The 19,359-nt window shown below is 50.1% G+C and overlaps 1 protein-coding gene across 6 annotated transcripts in view; it reads left to right on the forward strand.

The window, feature by feature from the left end:
- The first annotated feature begins 4,713 nt into the window (after positions 1-4,713).
- The window catches only part of adgrb3 (adhesion G protein-coupled receptor B3), a 120,492-nt gene continuing 105,846 nt past the window's right edge, over positions 4,714-19,359 (forward strand). For 2 of the 6 annotated variants that reach the window (XM_076018751.1, XM_076018753.1), the window contains exons 1-2: positions 5,159-5,636; positions 7,481-8,264. In XM_076018751.1, coding sequence (XP_075874866.1) covers positions 7,496-8,264 — 769 coding nt within the window. In that variant the 5' untranslated portion in view covers positions 5,159-5,636; positions 7,481-7,495. Of the gene's footprint in view, positions 5,042-5,158; positions 5,637-7,480; positions 8,265-19,359 lie in introns of those variants that run through there. The other 4 variants (XM_076018750.1, XM_076018752.1, XM_076018748.1 and 1 more) reach the window with 3 other exon arrangements.

Raw genomic sequence — 19,359 nt, forward strand, 5'->3', positions numbered from 1 at the left:
AAGTGAGTTGGCGAGTGAGCTCCGCCTCGCAAGTCCACTCCAAATCAAATTGCGGCGCGAACGATAATAAATGCCGTTAATAATGCGTCGTATTGACTGACACGCGTGCTCACGAATCGCGAGGCGCGCGGCCGGCCGCGCTGATGCATCGACTGCAGCGCGCCGCGGATCCTCCGAGAGCCTCGGCGATGCATCTTTTTGACAGACATTGATTATCTCACACAGTTAACATACATTTCCCTTTTGCGCTGTCCTGAAGTGTTTATGATAGCCGTACAAGACAAAGTGCGAGCGTTGGCCCCCGCGGCACTTAACCCGCGTTCCTGCCACGGCGCTCCCCACTCCGCTCGCAATGCTTTTAATTAAATATGAAGAAAAATGAGAAAACAGCCCTTGAAGGGATGCGGGAGGATGGCGGGGGTGGGGGGGGGATCAGGGGGGGGGGGGATCGAGTGGCCACACTTTAATTTGTTAATAGAGAAGGCGCATCATTAGTGTAATGATCGCATCGAACCGTGAGACGCACGCCGGCGAGCGCTGATGGTGACATCCAACACACATGGCCGACGCGGAACTTTATAAGCGGAAATCCATAATGTAAACAGTTTGTTCAAGTGTGCAAGGAGCCCGAGCGGCGGGAGTGCAAGTCCGTGACGCTCTCGCGGTGCACTGTGTGTGTGAAAGGGATTACGCGCCCTAGGTAGGATACTGCCTCCATATGTTCCTTAAACTGTATGAGATCTTGGGGATATTTTTTTTATATACAGACATACTAGGCCTGGAACACGACGGCGGAAATGCTGACTAAAATATTTAGCAAGACTCAGAACCATCTGCCCCAGTGACGGTGAACTTCAGAGGAGGTGCACGCGCTCACGGAATAAAACAAACAGGCATCAGAGGTCATGTTTCGGCTTTCCCGTCGAGTCGAAGCTAAACACTGCACCCAATAACCACTGTAGGAGCAAAACACAGAGTCTGACCCCAGGAATAATCTCATGGCAGTCAAGGGATTACCACAGTGATTTGATGAGACACTGGCCAAGAGAAATTTGTGTATAGGCACACCAAACTATGCCAGGCCAGTGAGTGGCGCTGTAGTGTCGCTTACTTCAAAGTCTTTTGATGTGAATAAAGACATGAAGGAAAAAAAGAGGAAGAAGAGGGTAGAGGCAAACCTAAAGAAAGGGTTGGCTGACACTTTGAAAGACGGATGGCCACTGTGGTTAGTGCATGCAGATTAAAAGAGAGGCGGCGTGCACATTGTAGACATTAAAATGCAAAGGTGCAGGTTTGATTAAACTGGGTACCTGCTTTCAAAAATGAACTAATTTTGGCTCCTAAAACACTGGTTTTGTGTGTGTGGGTGAGATCTCACGAGAAGCCAGATAAAACATTCAGGGGAAAAATGTCAGCCTCACTGAGACGCTTGCAGGAAATTAACGCAGTGATTAAAATCCTTCTCCTCAAATTCCTCTCGTGATAAGAGGCGACGTCCACCTCTTAAGAACGAATTATAAAATTCAAGATGCTTTCCAAATTAAAATCTGTTTGATTTATTTGCCCATATGTCAAAAGGATTTTTCTAAATATCACAGCAGGTTGCCATCTAGCGCTCAGAGTGAAGAGGAGGAAGCAGACTGATCACAATTCCCCGTGGACGTCATAATCTCATTGAGAGAGTTGCCTTGGCAGCCAGAGATCCTCGCTGCTCCTCGAAAAACTCAGGTTCCGAACTGGAAATTTCATCGCAGATTAAATCATGCCACTGGCACGCGTGACCGCACGGGGGTTAAAACCGATTTTGACCTTGTTTGTGGGCGTCTGTAAACACGAGTTGCGTCCAGAGAAGAATAATATTAGACCGTGAAGGAAAAATATATCACTTGGCTCGTGACAAATTACGAAGCGACTCTACAGAATAATTCACCTTTTGAAGAAAAGAAGAAGTACCCTCCCGGACGACTCCCTCCCTGCCACTCGCCAATAAATCACCCGGCAGAGATTAGCGCAGGATGGAGCCCATTATCGCCGCGCTCAGACAAATGTAACATATGGGCTACCTGGCGGTAACTGAGTTAAGCTCAAAGTCTGAGCGCGTGTTTTACTGCCGCGGCGAGAGGCGGGTCCATCTGCGCGAGGCCCCACAACCGCACAACACAAGGGCCGGCTAACGCTGAAAAACTGTTGTTTATCAGATGATCAATAGACTGGAGGCGGTCACGTGAGAATGCGCGGTGGACGCTTAAACAGCCATTATATCAAAACAGACTGAGCGAGCGCTCGCGCGCGCGCGCGTGCACACACGCTCACACACTAGCGGTGCATGCCCGGTCACACAGACGGAACAGGTGATAATAGGGCTATCTTTTATGCGGGGGTCATGAATAATTCAAAGTCCACGTGCTCCGGCAGATTCTCAAGTTGGCGGAATAATGTAACACGCGATAAATATCACAGCTGTTTTTTTTTTTTTTAGGAGATTGCCGCGCGCTACGTATCGATCCGCCGCTCGTCCTTTCGCTTCGCAGGGGGCCGATTCAAAACGGCTTCCAATAGAACACTCAGTAAAGATATAGATCGCTTCCAAAGTCTTTCAAGGTTTTTAATTTTTTATTCCATTGTAGAAAGAGGTGGTTCTTGTACATGTTTTATGTTATTTTCTTCACATTTTCTGGATGCTCAAACTGGATAAATATCACACGGTGGACGCTACTTCGTACTCAACGATGAGAAATTGCATTCCGCCGTGAAATTCATCTCCTCTACTTAGCCAAAAAATGGGCGGCTGTGCAGGGAGCCATTTGGGCCGCAGACACACCTCCGTGACGGCGGATGTCGGCGGCGGGAGCGTCGCTAAAGCTTTTTCACACGGCCTCCCAACGAGCCAGTGCGGATACGCTCATTGCCCTTTTTCAGCGCTCAATAAGGCATTTTGCTTGAATTCCTACCACCTTGGAGCGTCCCTAGCCAAAAAGCCCCCTCAACGGCAAAGTCTTTGCTGTGACCTTTGCCCCTTTGCCCCCTCCATCCCCAGCCTTCCCCCCAATGTTTCACCGAAGTTTGGCAGCAGATATTTGATAGCACGTGGCTGATAAAGCCGTTCAACTGCAAATCCAGGGGACACGTGTGAGTGATTTCCCAAAAAAATTAAAAATCCCCCAAAAAATTCTCGCTACTTCCCGGGGACTTTGCTGGGTTGCGCGACCAACACTTCACTGCGAAACTTCCTCGAAATAAATAAACAAACGGTCTCTCGCCGTCGCGGCGGCATCTGCTCACGTGGAACGCGTTCAGTCGAGGCCCTGAAAGAGACTGCCGGGCTAATGAGAGTTAAGTGTGCACAGCAGAATGATTAGAGCAGCTGACCCGACACTTCGAATAGCACACACACAAAAAAAAGGCGATGCAGTCAGAAGGGGAGGGGGGGGGGGGGGCGGCGCGCGGGGGGACACATAGAGACACGTCGCATCGCTGGGGGAGCGGCCATCTGCATCAGAACGTCTGATGACAGACTCTAATTATCCTCGGGACGCCAAACAAAACGTCAGCGCGACAGCGGCTCCGCTCAAAAAGGCGGAAGCCCGCAGTGACGCATCGGCGGGGTCCGTCTTGAAAAGCAGGCGGGGTGGGGGTGGTGGGGGCTCAACCCCTCCGCATCCTTTCGTCCGTCCATCTATTCATCCATCCATCACAGGTCCGCTCGGCGAACGTCTTCAGCCGGGAGGGCCGTGGCGGGTCTATCGACGCCGCATCGTCCAGCGGGAGCCGCCAGGTTAGAGGAGATTTAATTGACTGTTGATTGTTTGACTTAACGGCTCCTCTAAATGTCGGGTCAAGGGTCGGCGGCGGCGGCGGCGGAGGGAAGTACGAGTGGAAGGCCGGGTCGGCGCACACACACGCACACACACGCACGCACGCACACACACTTTGCCGAGATGTGCGTTTTATTCTTCCCTCCAATAAAAGCGGCGCATCCTTGACACGCGGACGCACAAAAGGGAACGACGGGAAGTGGAGCGAGTAACCCGGGGGGGGGGAATAAAACAGCGCCACTTGACACATCGGAGGTGCGATGGTTCAAGACTGCGGGAGGGTGGAACTTTCCAAGGATGGGGCCAGTTGCTCGTTTAGCCTTAGTGCCCCCCCACCCCCCCACCCCCACCTGCCCATCACTACCAGGCCAGGAGGAAGAGGAGGAGGAGGAGGAGGAGGGAACCAGGTAGACGGAGGGGATCAAACATTCCAGGTTTCCAGGTCGACGGCATGCCAAAGGAAAAAAAATACGGTCATCCAGATTCCCACATGTAGAAAAGTGTACAAGTCCATCCTGCGTGTGCGTCCGCTCAGAGGTGTGCGTATGTGGCGGAGAGCGCTGGCACCCCCCTCTATGACTGGAGCGGAGAAGGAAGGTGGCACACTTGAGGATTTAAAAAAAAAAATAAAAAAGGGGGGGAGGGGAGAGAAAGAAGGGATGATGAGGAGGGGGCTTCTGATGATGATGATGATGATGATGATGATGAGGGGGTGGGGGGCAGGGGGAGGGAGGGAAAGTATTGGCGCTTCCAGACGCAGCGGCATTAAGGAGCGCGTATACGTACGTGCTCTATCTCGGCGGCTCGAGTGTGTGACGTGATATTGCAGCCCCGCTCCCGGAGCTCTTCCTCTTCCTCCCCTTCTTCTTCTTCTGCTTCTTCTTTTTCCTCTGCGCGAGGCACCGAGCGGCAGCGCGTCTCCTCCTCTCTTCCCCGCGTCGGAACTCACGAAAACATTTTTTTTTTCTCCCCCTCTCCGTATTTTTTTTGTTTGTTTCTTTGTATTTTTTACTATTCTCAATCCACCCGCTACGGATCTTGTTTCCTCCTTTCCTCTCCCTTACTTACCTCCATCCTCCCCCCCTCACCCCCCCCCCGCCGCCTCCAAAAGGGACGGAGGGCTGCTGGTTGACTGACTGACTGACTGCCTGCCTGGGCTGCGACTTGCCGGAGCAAAAACACTTCCGTGGGAATAAAGACGCGGAGTCCCGGCGAATCCATTGATGGTAACACCGCAAGAATCGCTCTCCCTTTTCTTTTCATCACTCCAAGAATTCCTTTATCCCCCCTCCACCACCACCACCACCACCCTGTCCTCCTCCTCCTCCTCCTCCCCCTCCTCCCCCCAGCCTCCCTCCACCCCTCCATCACCCACCGCCAGCACCACCACCTCCACCCCTCCGTCTCTTTCTCTCTTCCTCGGCGCTTTTGGCTGTGTGTGCGTGTGTGTGCGCGCGTGTGTGCCGTCGCGCTCCCGTTTTTCTCCCCGTTCCTCTCGTCCCCCCCTCCTCAAACCCCTTCCGAAGAAAAAAAATTGTGCTGTTTTTTCTCTCCCCCTTTTTTTGGATGGGAAAAACCCAGAAGAAGAGGAAAGAAGACGAGGGGGGATGTGAGCGGGCGGACCGGAGTGGAACGCGTATTTTTATTTTCACCCACTGAATCCTCCGTCTTGTTGCGCCGGACTTGGATCGTCGGGGCATGGGGATTATCGATTCACCGCCGGGCTGCACAATCTCCTCGTGAAAAGCGAGACAAGAGAAAGGAAAAGAGAGGATGCGGCCAAGTATGTTGGGAAAATAGCCATAGCCTCCGCAGTGTAAGGTAAGATGTGATTCTTTCTTTTCCTTCCGTTATTATTCATTTTTGCACGACGGTGGCGGCGGCGGCGGCGGTGAAGGAAGGGAGGCAGGAGGCAGGAGGAGGAGGAGGAGGAGGCGGCAGACGGGGCTGATTTTCATGTGTCATCCATCAGTTAAAGTTTCGCCTCCTCTCCGTTTAATTGCGAGTCCCGTCCTCGCCGGAACGACGGGCTCGCCGTCCTCCCCGGTATCGGTGCTTTTCGATCTTCTCCCTCCGAGGGAGGCAGGGTGCACTTTGAAAGCGCCGTGTGCGTGCGTCGAAACTGACGCCGCATCATGGGGGAGAGAGGAGACGCAGCCCGTGTGTCTCCGCATCCCGCACGTCCCTCTCCGGACAGGATCAGCCCTCGCTAGAACAACAATAATAAAACACGCTCGCCTGTGGAATACGGATTTTTGTTGTTGTTGTTGTAGTAGTTGTTGTTGTTGTTGTAGTTGTTGTTGTTGTTGTGTGTGTGTCTGTGCGTGTGCTTTGCGTGTAGCGTAGCCTTGACCGTGGATCTTGGCGCACTCGCATGGATTTATCGCGTCTGAAAGAGCTGCCTCCGCTCAGCCTCTGCGTAACGCGCAATTCATCCCGGTGTGGCGAAGCGGTGCGCGTTCCTTCTTCTCCCCCCCCCCCCCCCCCCCCTTATTCCTTTATTTCCCGAAGCCAACAACAACAACTAAAAAGCCACAGCTTTATAGACATGCAAATTTATACATCACCCGCACCAGTGTGTGTAATTTAGCCTACTTGGGGGTTTTCAACGCCTACACACACACACACGCACACACGCACACACACACACACACACACACACACACACACACACACACACACACAAAGTCAGGCGCGCGCGCACACAGTTGGAGGCACGCACACGCTGTGACACTGCTCACAGCTGCATTGCCTGTAGGATTAAAGCAATCAGGACATCGCATTGCATTCTCTCCATCCCGCCCCCCCCTCCCTCCCCTCCCCTCCCCTCCCCTCCATCCACCCCTTCCCCGCTTCCGTCCCCTCGCCGTGGTGGCGCGCTCGGGCAACGCGCGCACGCACGCCGCCTCTTTATGAAATTGCATTGTCAAATATGTCAAGTCCTAAATTTTCCCGAGACATAGCAGGTCGCCTCCGTCCGTCCGTGCGCGCGGGGGGGGGGGGGGGACGACAGCAGCCATGATTGCACCCCCCCTCCCCACCGCAAAGAGACAGACTAACTGGCTCACTTATCAAAAAAAGAAGAAGGGGGGTAAACAGCCAACCGGTCTGCGAAAGATCCCGAACACACTGCGTAAAAATAAATAAATAAATAAATAAATACATTTAAAAAAAAATCCCGAGAAGCTCGCTCGCGTCCCCAACAGTGCGTGCGAACCGGCGCGCACTCGCTCGGCACTGCAGCTCCCCACCGTCCGCACCCCGTAAAGTCAAAGATTCATACATTCTAACGGCCTGGGGGGTGGGGGGGGGGGATCTCTGCATGCCAAAGACGACCTCAAAACACGAGACGTCTCGACGGTTCACTTTGCAGCACCCCTCCAACCCCCACCGACAAAAAAAAAAAAAAAAAAAATAGATAACTGAATTAATAATGGCTGAAGTAACCACAAGGTGGCAATGTTTGCACAAAATAAAGTAATGGCACAGGCAGGATGGGGATGCAAAAGACACGTTTGCCGAGGTCAGTGTGTCTCTCCCCCCCATTTCCGCGCGGGAGGACGTCGCGGGGAACGTGCGAAGCGCATCAGTCAGGCCGCTCGCGGTGTCCTCTGTGTCGGAGACCCCTCCCCCCTGTGTGACCCTCTCCGTCTTCTCCTCCGCAGGCCAAATGACATAGGATGAAGGCTGTTCGAAACTTGTTGATTTATATATTTTCCACCTATCTTCTGGTTATGTTTGGATTAACTGGCGCCCAAGATTACTGGTGTTCCACTCTGGTCAAGGGGGTCATTTATGGATCGTACTCGGTGACTGAGATGTTTCCCAAAAACTACACGAACTGCACGTGGACGCTGGAGAACCCGGACCCGACCAAATACAGCATCTACCTGAAGCTCTACAAGCGGGACCTGAGCTGCTCCGAGTACTCGCTGCTGGCCTACCAGTTCGACCACTACTCGCACGAGAAGATCAACGAGCTGCTCAGGGCCAACGAGTCCATCGTCTACCTGTGCGACGCCAAGAACGTCTACGTGTTCCTGCTCTATGACAAGAACTTCGTGCAGCTGCGCCGCGTCTTCCCGTACGACTACAACGGGCTGACGGCGCAGAGGCCGGACCAGGAGGAGGAGGACGAGGAGAAGAAGTCCATGGTGGAGTTCCTGGTGCTGAACAAGGCGAGCCCCAGCCAGTTCGGATGCCAGGTGCTGTGCACGTGGCTGGAGAACTGCCTGAAGCTGGAGAAGGGGACGGTGGAGACGTGCGGGATCGTGTACACCAAGTGCACTTGCCCGCAGCACCTGGGCGATGGCGAGTCGGAGAGTGTGCTCGTGCTCAACAACGTGGTTTTACCGCTCAACGCGCAGACGGAGGGCTGCCTGTCGCCGCAGCTGCAGGCCGGCCAGACGTGCAACCTGAGCGCGGAGGTGAAGCGGCCCCCGAAAGAAGGTGAGTATCCCTCCGCCTGCTCCCCCCCCCAACCTTCCACCCGCCCTTTTAGCGGACCACCGTAAAGCCTTCGAGATAAGCAATAGCGTGTCGGTGGAAATGTGCACGTCTGTCACTCCCTGTCTCTGCCCTGATCTGCATGTTTGAAGTGTTGATGGCCCATGAAACAAAGAGCACACCGTTAGGCAGCTAGCTAGTCGCAGGCCGGCAGCGCGTCACAGAACAAAGCCGGCGGAGGAGTTGGCCGCCGCCAAGACCGACCGAAAGCAGCGTGGCTAAAAATAAAAGGGGTGGGGGGAGGGTTGACGGAGGGTGGGTGGTGGTGGGCGGGTCTTTCATTTTGCTGGAGTGGAACTTGAAATGCACCGTCGTTGCTGTGAATTTAAAATGGCTGTTTTTTTTTTTTTGTGGTTCCGTTTCATTTGTTTGTTTGTTTTTTAACCCCTTCCCCCACCCCCCTCCTCCGCTCACCCTACGAACACACACACACACACACACACACACACACATCAGGGCCGTGTCAAGACGGCTGCAGACGCTGCGGATCGCGCTGCGGAGCCGTATACATGTCAGAATCCAATCCCCCGCACGCTGTCCACTTTTTACTGCCATCTGTCAGACGGAACGGATCACGGGATCGTCGGCCACGGCCGCGGAGTCGGCACGGCGCGTCCAGATTGAGGTTGCACCATAAAAAACCTTTTTTTTTGTCTTGTTTTTTTTTACTCCGGCAAAGAAGGTTTAGCGACTGACGAGGCGGTGCAGTGCGCAGCCACCACGCGGGCTTAACGGTGAACGGTTACTGTGGGGTCGTAACACTTAAGCTCATTAGAGTCCCCAGGTAGCGGTTGGGGGTGGTGGCGGTGGTGGTGGTGGTGGGGGGGGGGGCGGCTGCTGCAGCGTGCAGCTTCCCGAATTACAGAGGGAGCTTTTCTTGACTCGCGGCCTCCTGCGTTTTAACAGATACTACAGGAAGGAAAAAAAAGAGAGGATGAGATTAGGTGCGTTTAAGTCTCAGGGGAGGGGAGCTTGTCACACCAAACCAGGCCAAAGAACCAGGAAGAACCGAGGTCCTGCCCTTTAGGTTGCGGAGCTGTGATGACGTCACGGTGGCGATCTCTCTCCCCCTGTGCGGCTCTTGCCAGAACGACACTCCAAGTAATGGCACAGCAGCGGCAGCGGCGGCGGCGAACAGGTGGCACTTTCCTAATCAGGAAGAGCAGGTGAACGCGGATCGCTGCCGCTCAGCTGTTTCCCATTTGCTCCCACGGACTGTTGCTAAGTTACATGTTTTGCGGCAAAAAAAAACAAACTACAAATACGGGGGTTCGTTTTATTTATTCATCTTTTAAAAAAAAAACAGATAGGTTCCCAGCATAATGACCCGTTGTGCTTTTAATGCTCTCCTGAGCTTCACTTTTGCCTCCAATTCCACCAGTTTGAGTGCGTGACAAATCTATTTTGAGGACCCCTCTCCTCCCCCAACCTCCTACCCCACACAGACGCATACACACACAGGGCCTCCCCCCAAACCCCCTGAGCTGTAAATGCATCGAGCTTCTGATGCAGATCACGATTAAAACTGGCCCTGCAGCCCAAGCGCAGCAGCATGTGCAGCTGCAGCAGGAAGTATGACTCAGCTGTGACTTTTTTTTTTTTTTTTAAACTCCCTCATCAGATAATATTTAATGAATCTCAAGTAGAAATCACAGTTACTTGGAAAATACCCCCCCGACCCGCGACGCATCCCCCCAGCTCTGCTCCTGAACAACGTTTTGACATTTTTTTTTTCTGTCAGCATGTTAATAACAGCTTAAGAGCACAGCTTATTTTTTTCTCCTCCCTCCCTCCCCCACGCCACGCCACCCTCCCCTCAAAAGATTTTCCACCAGCTTCTATTTATAGGGCCGGTTGATGGGAGGTTTGAATAAATCCGTTCTCATCTGGATAACGGGGAGATCACCGCTGGGTTTTAAAAGAGCACACGGCCTCCCGTGGCATGGCGGCGACAAAGTGGGTGTTCCTGATGAAGAATAAAACGGTACAAACAGTCGACAAGGGCTCCATTTGATAAAATTGCTCGTCTTTGATCTTCTGGGCTCCTAGTCGAGAGTGGCTTCAGCGCACTTCAAAGAAAAAAGAGAGAGAGAGAGAGAGAGAGAGAGAAAGGAAAAAAAAACATCGAGGCTCGGGGGTTTGTGCGCCACGCCAGCGAAATGCCCAATCAGGGTTTCACGCGGACTGAGGATGACAACATTTTAAAGGTTAAAGCTCTTAACTATTTAAGGTGATTATGTGGACAAAGAGATGCGCCGCAGCCCCAAACATTGTGACATTTTGAAGAACCGCAGTGGCACAATGAAATCCTGAAGCACTGCGATGAGTCATTTAGGATGTCTCATTTGTTTATTTATTTATTTATTTTTCTAGCGCATCCCTGCGTGGCTTGAACAAAAGTTGTAGGACGGAAAAAATTCAAAGAGAATGCCGCAGCGATGGCAGAACGGATTGTGTGTGTGTGTGTGTGTGTTCTTATGTGAAGCTGCGTGGAGTGTGTGTGGAGTGTGTGTGGTTTTTTTCGTCACTCCCTTTTGCAGTGTGTGTATCCTCTTGCATCTCGCTCATGCAAGCCAAGGAGGCCGATGACGGAGGTGCTCATCGGTGGATGACTTATTGTCTGTGTCGGCTCTGTCATGGCGACACGTCCTGCAAACCCCCCCGATCCAACATGCGTCCCGATTGGCCGCTCAGACTGGAGGTCTCTTGTGTGACTCGAGTTTTGGAAGGGTCGAATCAAGGGAACAGAGAGAGAAAAAAAAAAGGCCCCGTAATTAAAAGCTTGGCAGGAAACGTTTCGCAGATTTGCTACGGCGCCACACACTTCAGCTCCCCCAGTGCATTTATTTTGAAAAGATTAATCAAGGGCGTAAAGAGGCGCTTAGGAGGCACAGATACGAGATTTTTTTTGTTTGTGTTTTTGCAGGGCGCTCTCGCCCAAATAGCTGCCCCCTTTCACTTCCCCCTCCCCTCCCCCGCCCTGCCTGTCCACTCCCGTGTAAATGCCAGTGTTTACATGTTTGCGAGCTCATAATCCTTAAATTCACAATGTACTGTTCAAATCGACCCCAAAAAAATTGCACTTGGCTCGGGAAACCGAGCGACATCAGCGTGGCTTGTTCTCCTGGCTAGTGTGGATGCAAGTGCGGCCTCATCTGATGGGTCGGTGGTGGTGATGGTGGTGTTGATGATGGAGGTGGTGGTGGTGGTGGTGATGATGGTGAGGGTTGTGACGGTGAGGCTGGTGATGGTGGTAGTGGTGATATTGGGGCTGGTGGTGGTAGTGATGAGATGGTGATGTTAATAGTGGTGACGGTGATGGTGGTGATGGTGATGATGGTGGTGGTGGTGTTGGTGGTGGTGGTGATGATGGTGATGGTGGTGATGAGATGGTGATGTTGATAGTGGTGACGGTGATGGTGGTGGTGGTGATCATGGTGATGGTGGTGATCATGGTGGTGATGGTGGTAGTGATGGTGGTAGTGATGGTGATGGTGGTGATGAGATGGTGATGTTGATAGTGGTGACGGTGATGGTGGTGATGGTGGTGGTGGTGATGGTGATGATCATGGTGATGGTGGTGATCATGGTGGTGATGGTGGTAGTGATGGTGATGGTGGTGATCATGGTGGTGATGGTGGTAGTGATGGTGATGGTGATGGTGGTACTTCCGAAAGTGACCGTTTTTTTTTTTCAAAGTGACCATTGGAATTCAAGGAGAAATCAGAGGGTGTTTCCATTTGTTTTGCCAGATCAAAGAGGCACCATAACTTAACATTTTAGCCCCTCCCCCTGCTCCCCCGCCAAACACGCACACATGCACGAACACACACACTTTCTCTGAATGTCTTTTATTAATAGTCGACAGAGATGACAAATGGTGACGGTGACGTCGGGACAGTTTGTGCAGATAAGGGCTTCATAATTTCTCTCAGACCTGATAAGGCTGCAGCTGAGGCTCATATGTATGCAAAATATGCAAAGGAGTATTTCACAAGTGCACAACAGTCCGTTTGATGTTTTTTTCCCCCTCTTAGTTAAGAAGGAGGAGAACTTTCCTCGCCCCCCCAAAAAACGTCCTTCTCCGCCATCTTAGCCGAGAGAGCGCGGCGCCGTGCGAACCCAAGATGCTCAGCTGTGCCGCCGCAGATGCGACCACGTGCCTCGCGCAAACCACCAATTGGATTTCGTTCGGCGAGCGAAATCCGTGAGCATGCGAGAGGCCGTTCCGTCGTGCCGTCACCCGCCAAAGTTCCCGAGCGGCACCGTGGCGGAGGCGCGGCCCTCGCCGCCTCTCGCATAGTGAGTCCCTTTTATTCACTTTGGATCTCAGTCAAGTCACTCAGTAGTCACACTGCATTATGCTCAGCCCCATTGTTCAGTACACTTGGAGGCCATTTTAGTTCCAGTTCAGCGGAGGAGGGATCTCAGCTCGGCCGAACAGAATCTGTTTGTTTCCTTGTCGACATGCAATATTTGTCTTTAGCTTTGGTAAATATCCAAAAACCCGGTGTCCCACTTCGGCCTGGAATGCTGGGGGTAAATAATTCTGCTCTCTATCCCAATCCAAATATCAGCCCGGCTTGTCGCAGCTCAGCTTGTCGGAGTTTTTGGTTATTTTTTTCTTCCCTCACTGATTCGGTAGGCGTGGTTTCCCGAATCCACATGAAACGTCAAGGAAAGTTGTTGAGGAATGACAAGGACGCCGAGGGAACAGCACGAGTGGCTGTGGGACCTTGAAGTATAACTGTGAAAGTGTCGGCCGTCTCCACTGTTCATTGAGCACTCAAAAGGGGGGGAAAAAAGAAAGAGAGAAAGAGAAGAATGTTGAGGTTTTATGCTCCAATCAATTTCATGGCTTCACTTTTGTTAAACAAGTGGAGAAAATGCTAAAATAAGGTCAAACATGTCTCCAGGATGTGGCGGCTAACGAAAAAATAACATTGTCGTGAGGAACCTGAGCAGCTCTCCTCGCTATTTGGATAAGAAAATAAACAAGTTTTATGATTCCAAAATACCGGTTGTTAAAATTCACGACGCTGTGCGGTGACCCCGAAGTTTTCCGGTTCAAACTTGTGACATAAAACGTGATAGATAAAACAGTGAGGATCTGTAGCCGTGAATAAAGTTCTGCCAAAGTCGCTCTCAATGTCAAACACTGATGGAAATGGGCTGTTTAGAGCAGCAGAGTTTTCACCAAATATGAAATAATATCTCACTGGTTATCGTACAAAATCACACTTTATTTAAAAAATAAATAGATTTTTTTTTAGTTTCACCTGTACAGCATTATGTCAAATACTAATAGTCAGACACCTTTTCCCGCTAATCCTCCCAGTCAGTGGTCGTGTCCACCATGTGAGAGGCAGCTCACATACCGCCCTAAATACATCTATTTGCAGTAAGATGAAGCGAAACGAACCCCGAGAGCATCAGACCAGATTCCACACGCTGAACATCTCCTCCGAGTCAACGTCTCCCGCATCCCCCCCCCGCTGCCGCCGCTGTCTCAGCACCCGTCGAGATGCTTTCCGATAATAGCCCGGCGGGGGAGTGGATGCAGATCAGCTGCGAATGCCGTGGTTCATCTGACACGGATTTGTGATCTCCGTCTCGAGGCTGCGTTTCGCGGCAATTGGAAGTCAGAGTGATGGCTCGTCTCGCTCGGGCTCGGCGCGCGCCGCCGACTGCCTCCGAGTAAATTAAAGCTTTGTGTTGTCACAGCTGAGCTACAAACAGGATGCAATAACTCCAAAAAGAGAGAGGACGGCACTGGAGTTGTGGAAAAATCTGGACGTGATGGACGCCTTAAGTGCTTTGTGGCCGCCGGCCTCGAATGGTAAATTTGGGCCCTGTTTGAAAAGCACGCCAGTGATTTTGAACAAACCAGCGCCACAACAAAACAGATATTAAAATAATAGTCCAGCGACAGAGAAAATGTCGGGAAGTTAATTATTCATCATCCAAATAAACTGTTGCACATTTTGTTGCGGTCAAATTACTTTTCCATGTTTGTTTCTTCTCCCGTAATGCATCTTCTTAACATGCAAGTCGAATAGCCATTCACGTGTGGACACCCTTGCATGTATTATTTCAAATTATGCCATAACTACAGAGTTAGTGAACACACATTTATTTGAAAGGGGACACAGGCTGAACCTGCAGAGGTTGCTGCTGACCTTTGGGAAAGACGCCAAATTATACAAAAAGACGGTTTGAACACCTTGATACCGTCGACCTTTGACCTTAAATTAAGCATCCGCACAAATAACTGCATCGGCCACCACCAGCCAACGTCACAGTGGCGGCGTGGAAACAGGCGCCTGCTGCGGCGGCAGCGGTGTGCCACTGCGGCGGAACTCTCAATCAGCGTAATGGTTTACATAACACCACGCAATTCGCCCAAGTGAGTCCCCCCCCCGCAACCACCACCTTCCACGTGCACAGTCTGATTTATTAGCATCCCACCTGTCTGAGCCCTCCTCGCACTGTGCACCCCGAGGACGCCGCCACCGCCGCGTGTTTTCCGCGCTCCGCCGACTCCCGCTGACGCTCGCGGATTCCTCTTGAAATGCCACAGATTCGCCTGCTTAGCATTCAACGTCTCTCTCTCTCTCTCTCTCTCTCTCTCTCTCTCTCTCTCTCTCTCTCACTCTCTCTCTCTCTGGTGCAACTTTGACCATCAAATAAAGATAAGGGGACAATCCGAGCCACACGCGTGACTTCCAAGCGGGAGAAATGCGCCGCACAATGGTTCCCTGGCAGCACATGCGAAGAGTGGAGCCACGATAAGGAACCTTCAAGCGACTCGCGGGGTTATTAACTTTTGCTGCAATGCATTGTTTACCTCATTCTTTATATAAAGAAAGGAAAAAAGAAAAGCCTCTATCTGCTTCCACCTTATTCTCCAGTTTCAGAGGGTCTTCCACACAAGAGGCCGTCTCTCACCAGGGACTCTGGTCCCTCTAATCAGTCAGCAGTGGTGCACTCGCCACTATAAAAACAGGAAGAACAGGAGAAACAACGGACCAATCAGGTGCCTTGACTCCGCTTTTCCCCTTTCGTTCAACCCGACGGAATTCACAGAGCACCCGGCCACAATTTGCTCAATTTCAACCGAGTCGTCTGCGACACCTCAAACCACAACATCCAAACCAGCACTTTCATACTTTTTCGATTACGTGTCTGTGCTTTTAGCCAAGTGGTGTTTCTCACGCAGCTGTGAGTGTAACTCGAATTGAAGTGACTCTCGGCAGTGAAGAGGTTGTAGGTAGGGGCCACTTTGGGACTGGGGGCACATTCTGCATGAAAATGCGCTGCTGCTGTTTTGGACACTTGTCCATCAGTGACTCTCTCTCTCTCTCCTGGTAAAGCAGAACTGCTGTGGATGGAAACTTACATTGATGAATTTTGGAGAAGATACTGTCCAGAGGAGGAGAAAATAAGTCCATAATTCAGAGGGAAAGTTGCACGAATGGGCAATATTCGTTCATGGCAAACCACACATCTAATTCCAAACTGGCAACCCATGTCGGTTTGTTTACTGCAAAGCAGCACCGGCCTGAGGTAGCACCAGCCTGAGGTTCCCTGCGAGCTATTGCAAGTCACGGCCCTGCTGCTCGCCGCAGTGGACGGGGGAGTTCTACTGAAGCGGTGCCAGCAGCGCTCAGGACCGGACAAAAAGCCTTTATTGCTGCTCTTTGCTCTTCTTTTAATGAGGAAACGTTGTACAGTTCTGAGGAATCTGCTGTCACTGCAGCATCCACGCTGCTGCTGCCGCCGCTGTTGTTTGGCCGCGACGCCGCTGGCTCCTTGTCAGAACTGAGCCCTGGCTGCGGCGGTCGCCGCCTCTTTGCTGATTGGTCGTATCTGAAAAAGGGGAGCCAGACTGGAGCTTTTAAAGATGGATCTGCTACATATACAGATACTGCTACACATATTCAGATTTCTCAGCAGTTGAGCTCCCTCGCAGGATTGATTTGAATCCACCGAATGCAGCCGTTTGTGACGCACGTTGCGTGAAAGAAGACAGGCAAATGGAATAGAGGACTGACCCCTATTGGAACGATGGAGCTGCATATTGTCAGAGAGCATTAGTAAAGTGAATTCTTCATAATATGGCTCCTCCTGTACAAGATGTCCCTCAACTTACTGTTTAAGAGCCGCGGGTCAAGTGTGGGGCTGCCTTTTTGCTGCATTACGAATTAGCTTTCACATAACTGAACCACAAAGTAAAGGGCACCCCACGTTATCGTGAAGCATTATGGACATTAAAACTTCCTTGTGTAATTTGACGTCCTACTTCAGCATCCCTGCCTCTGTAATGCATTTTGCAATTTATGAGCAACAGATGAAGGAAATTCATAAATCAAAGCAATCTCCAGTGCTCTTGTTTCCCAAGACTTCAAAAAGGTTTCTATAGCAATGCAAACAAAATAATGAGTCTCTGTAGATGATGAAGGCCGTCTCCTCTTATTATTATACAAATTTGCTTGTTTTTTTCTCTCTCTCTCTCTCAACTATCACATGCATAATTCATTATAGGGGCCAAACACATCATCAGTTATGATTTCTTGCCATGTTAAAATATTCCACTGCCACTCAAGAGATGAGAGGGAACGTTGTGAATTGTTTCCATTAACCACACCTGGATGTGAAACTGAGGTCTGGTATTTTTATTTTTTTTTTGTGTTTCGCGTCCCTTTTCTTCATAGTGTGAGAGAAGATGGAGCAAATACAATTCTCATGTGACAAATTCATTTTGAATGCGAAAACCAATTCGAAACGGGCCTTAACAAAAGTCCTATTCATCCTTCATTCATCCTTAAAAAAACATGGGCAACATTCACATCAGTCTGTCACAGCTTTGTTCCGCAGTTAGAAAATCAGCGTCTTTGAGCTCTTGGTGAATAAACAGATGTCTGGAACAGTTCACGTCCCATTTTTTTTCTTCGTTTTTTTTTTAAATAATGCTACCAAAATCCCCTTCAACTTTTCCTGTGGTCTGGATTCTGGATTTTTTTTTTTCTTTCCCAGGCTCTTGTTGTGCGGCGTAAGCGATGGCGTTGTAAATTATGCACCACTTTCAGCCTCTCGGTTGCATGTTCCCGAATTTCAACCCAGTTAGTTTTGGCCCGGCGCTGGATGGCTATTTCTTAGCACAGAAGAGAGGCATTTGCATAAACATCCACCCGCAAAAACCTGGCAAATGAGTCTGTCACTCAACAACGCTGTCTATGTGGTAAAGTGGAGGCAAAATCCAATTTTTCTCTCTCTCGGGGCGTCTGTAACTGCTCCCGCTGGCGCTCGCTCTGCAGAGAATGGCGAGCGTCCTTGTGTAACTGTAATGGGGGCCGCCTTTACATGTTGGGCCATGATCTGGGCCAACACAGGCACATAATTAGTGTGGCACAACTGTATCCTGTTATTTCCCAGGGGCAAGGGTGTGCAAATCAGCATGATTAATGTAAACTTGACAAATGTCGTTCTGAATTTGAGGAGGACTGGCAGCTCCACAGAAAACTGAAACATTTGGAGTAAATATGTAGGTCTATGAACCGCAGAGAATCAACACTTGCGATGATACGTCACCCACTTCTGAAATTCTATGTATGATACAGGAAAAAATATGAAAATTATGAAAATTATAATTATTCAAATTATTACCATTTGATCAGAAATAATAATTCTTTCTTTGTTGCCAATAGTTGACTGTCTGAGCCACAAGTTATGTGATATTTAATGTTTTGAATATAAAAGTCCAATGTGTAACATTTGAAAACCTTGTTGAATATGTGAAATGAAATGGAAAACACAAATTTCAATGTAAATCATAGCATGATAAGTCAATTGAAAATCAATATCTGGTGTGTTTAACCACACTTATTTTTATACAACCATCTTGTAAGTGGACCACCACGTATTTACAGTAGCCCAGAGACCGGACATGCTCGGGGTTTTATGCTACCAAATGAAAAACAAGTTCAAGTGGGGCATCAGAAGCCGCTTGTTGCAATGACAATAAAGAATATTTGATTTGAGAAAACATCATTAGTTGCTATCTTATCTCACACACTGGGCCAGGAAACAAGTAATATTGATACGACCAGACTCAGCACCATCCGGATGTGATAAGCACAAATAATTCCTCTTACTGTGTGCACTGTGTCTTGTCCAAGAAGGGCTTAAATCCCCCACGCTGCAGTGCTGAACAGCTACTTATTTTCTGCAATGGATGGAAGTGCGGCTGTGTTTTAATCCTCATACTGACATGTCATATAGAGGACTATGGAATAGGCTGCGGTATTAACCACGCAGGCTCAGATTGAGATTTAATCTACCTCTGAGTGCCTGGAAGAATCAAGTCATTTAAGGTCTTTTGTTAAACGTGTCAGTTGAGGATTTTCTCTCTGCGCTGCTCTTCAGGGATACTCACAGCTGGAGCCGAGTAACATAGAAAAAACAACCAATGAAATCATTAAAAAAACAAATAAGAATCTCACAGCATTTCGATAAGGTTTGCTTTGTGATTGGACAACATGGTTCAAAAAAAGAATCATTTTAATGCGTCTAAGACGTTGCTAGAGCACAACAGGATAAATGAAATGTGCAGAACTTGTTCATTCACCGTTAATGTGATTATAAAGGGAGGCTCTTTTATGTGGCAGATCAGGTGCTCTGCATAGAAAAAAAGGCTCCCAGTGAGGAGGAGAAGTGACGCCGAGCCACACGCAGACAGAAGAACACCTTTATTCTGTGTGTCTGAGCCTGATTAAAAAAAAAAACACAGAACCGAAAAAGCAACAACAAAACAACCCTGTTGTTTACTGGTGAGCAGTCCGGTGCTGCTGCTGCATTCACAGTGAGGTGAGGTTTTCTAACGCGGCAATGAGTCCTCAGCTCATCTGTCACTGATGTCGTCTAATTCAGAGTTCTGCAGTGTGACTAGACGTTGGCGTGGCCTGACAGACAGGAAGCTTTATCTTGACACTGTCACACGGGCTGCAGCAGCAGCACGCAGGTAAGACTCATACTGTCA

The sequence above is a fragment of the Nelusetta ayraudi genome, unplaced genomic scaffold, assembly GCF_046127955.1.
Source record: "Nelusetta ayraudi isolate G7.1 ecotype Tasmania unplaced genomic scaffold, CSIRO-AGI_Nayr_v1 ptg000008l, whole genome shotgun sequence".
Lineage (NCBI taxonomy): Eukaryota > Metazoa > Chordata > Actinopteri > Tetraodontiformes > Monacanthidae > Nelusetta > Nelusetta ayraudi.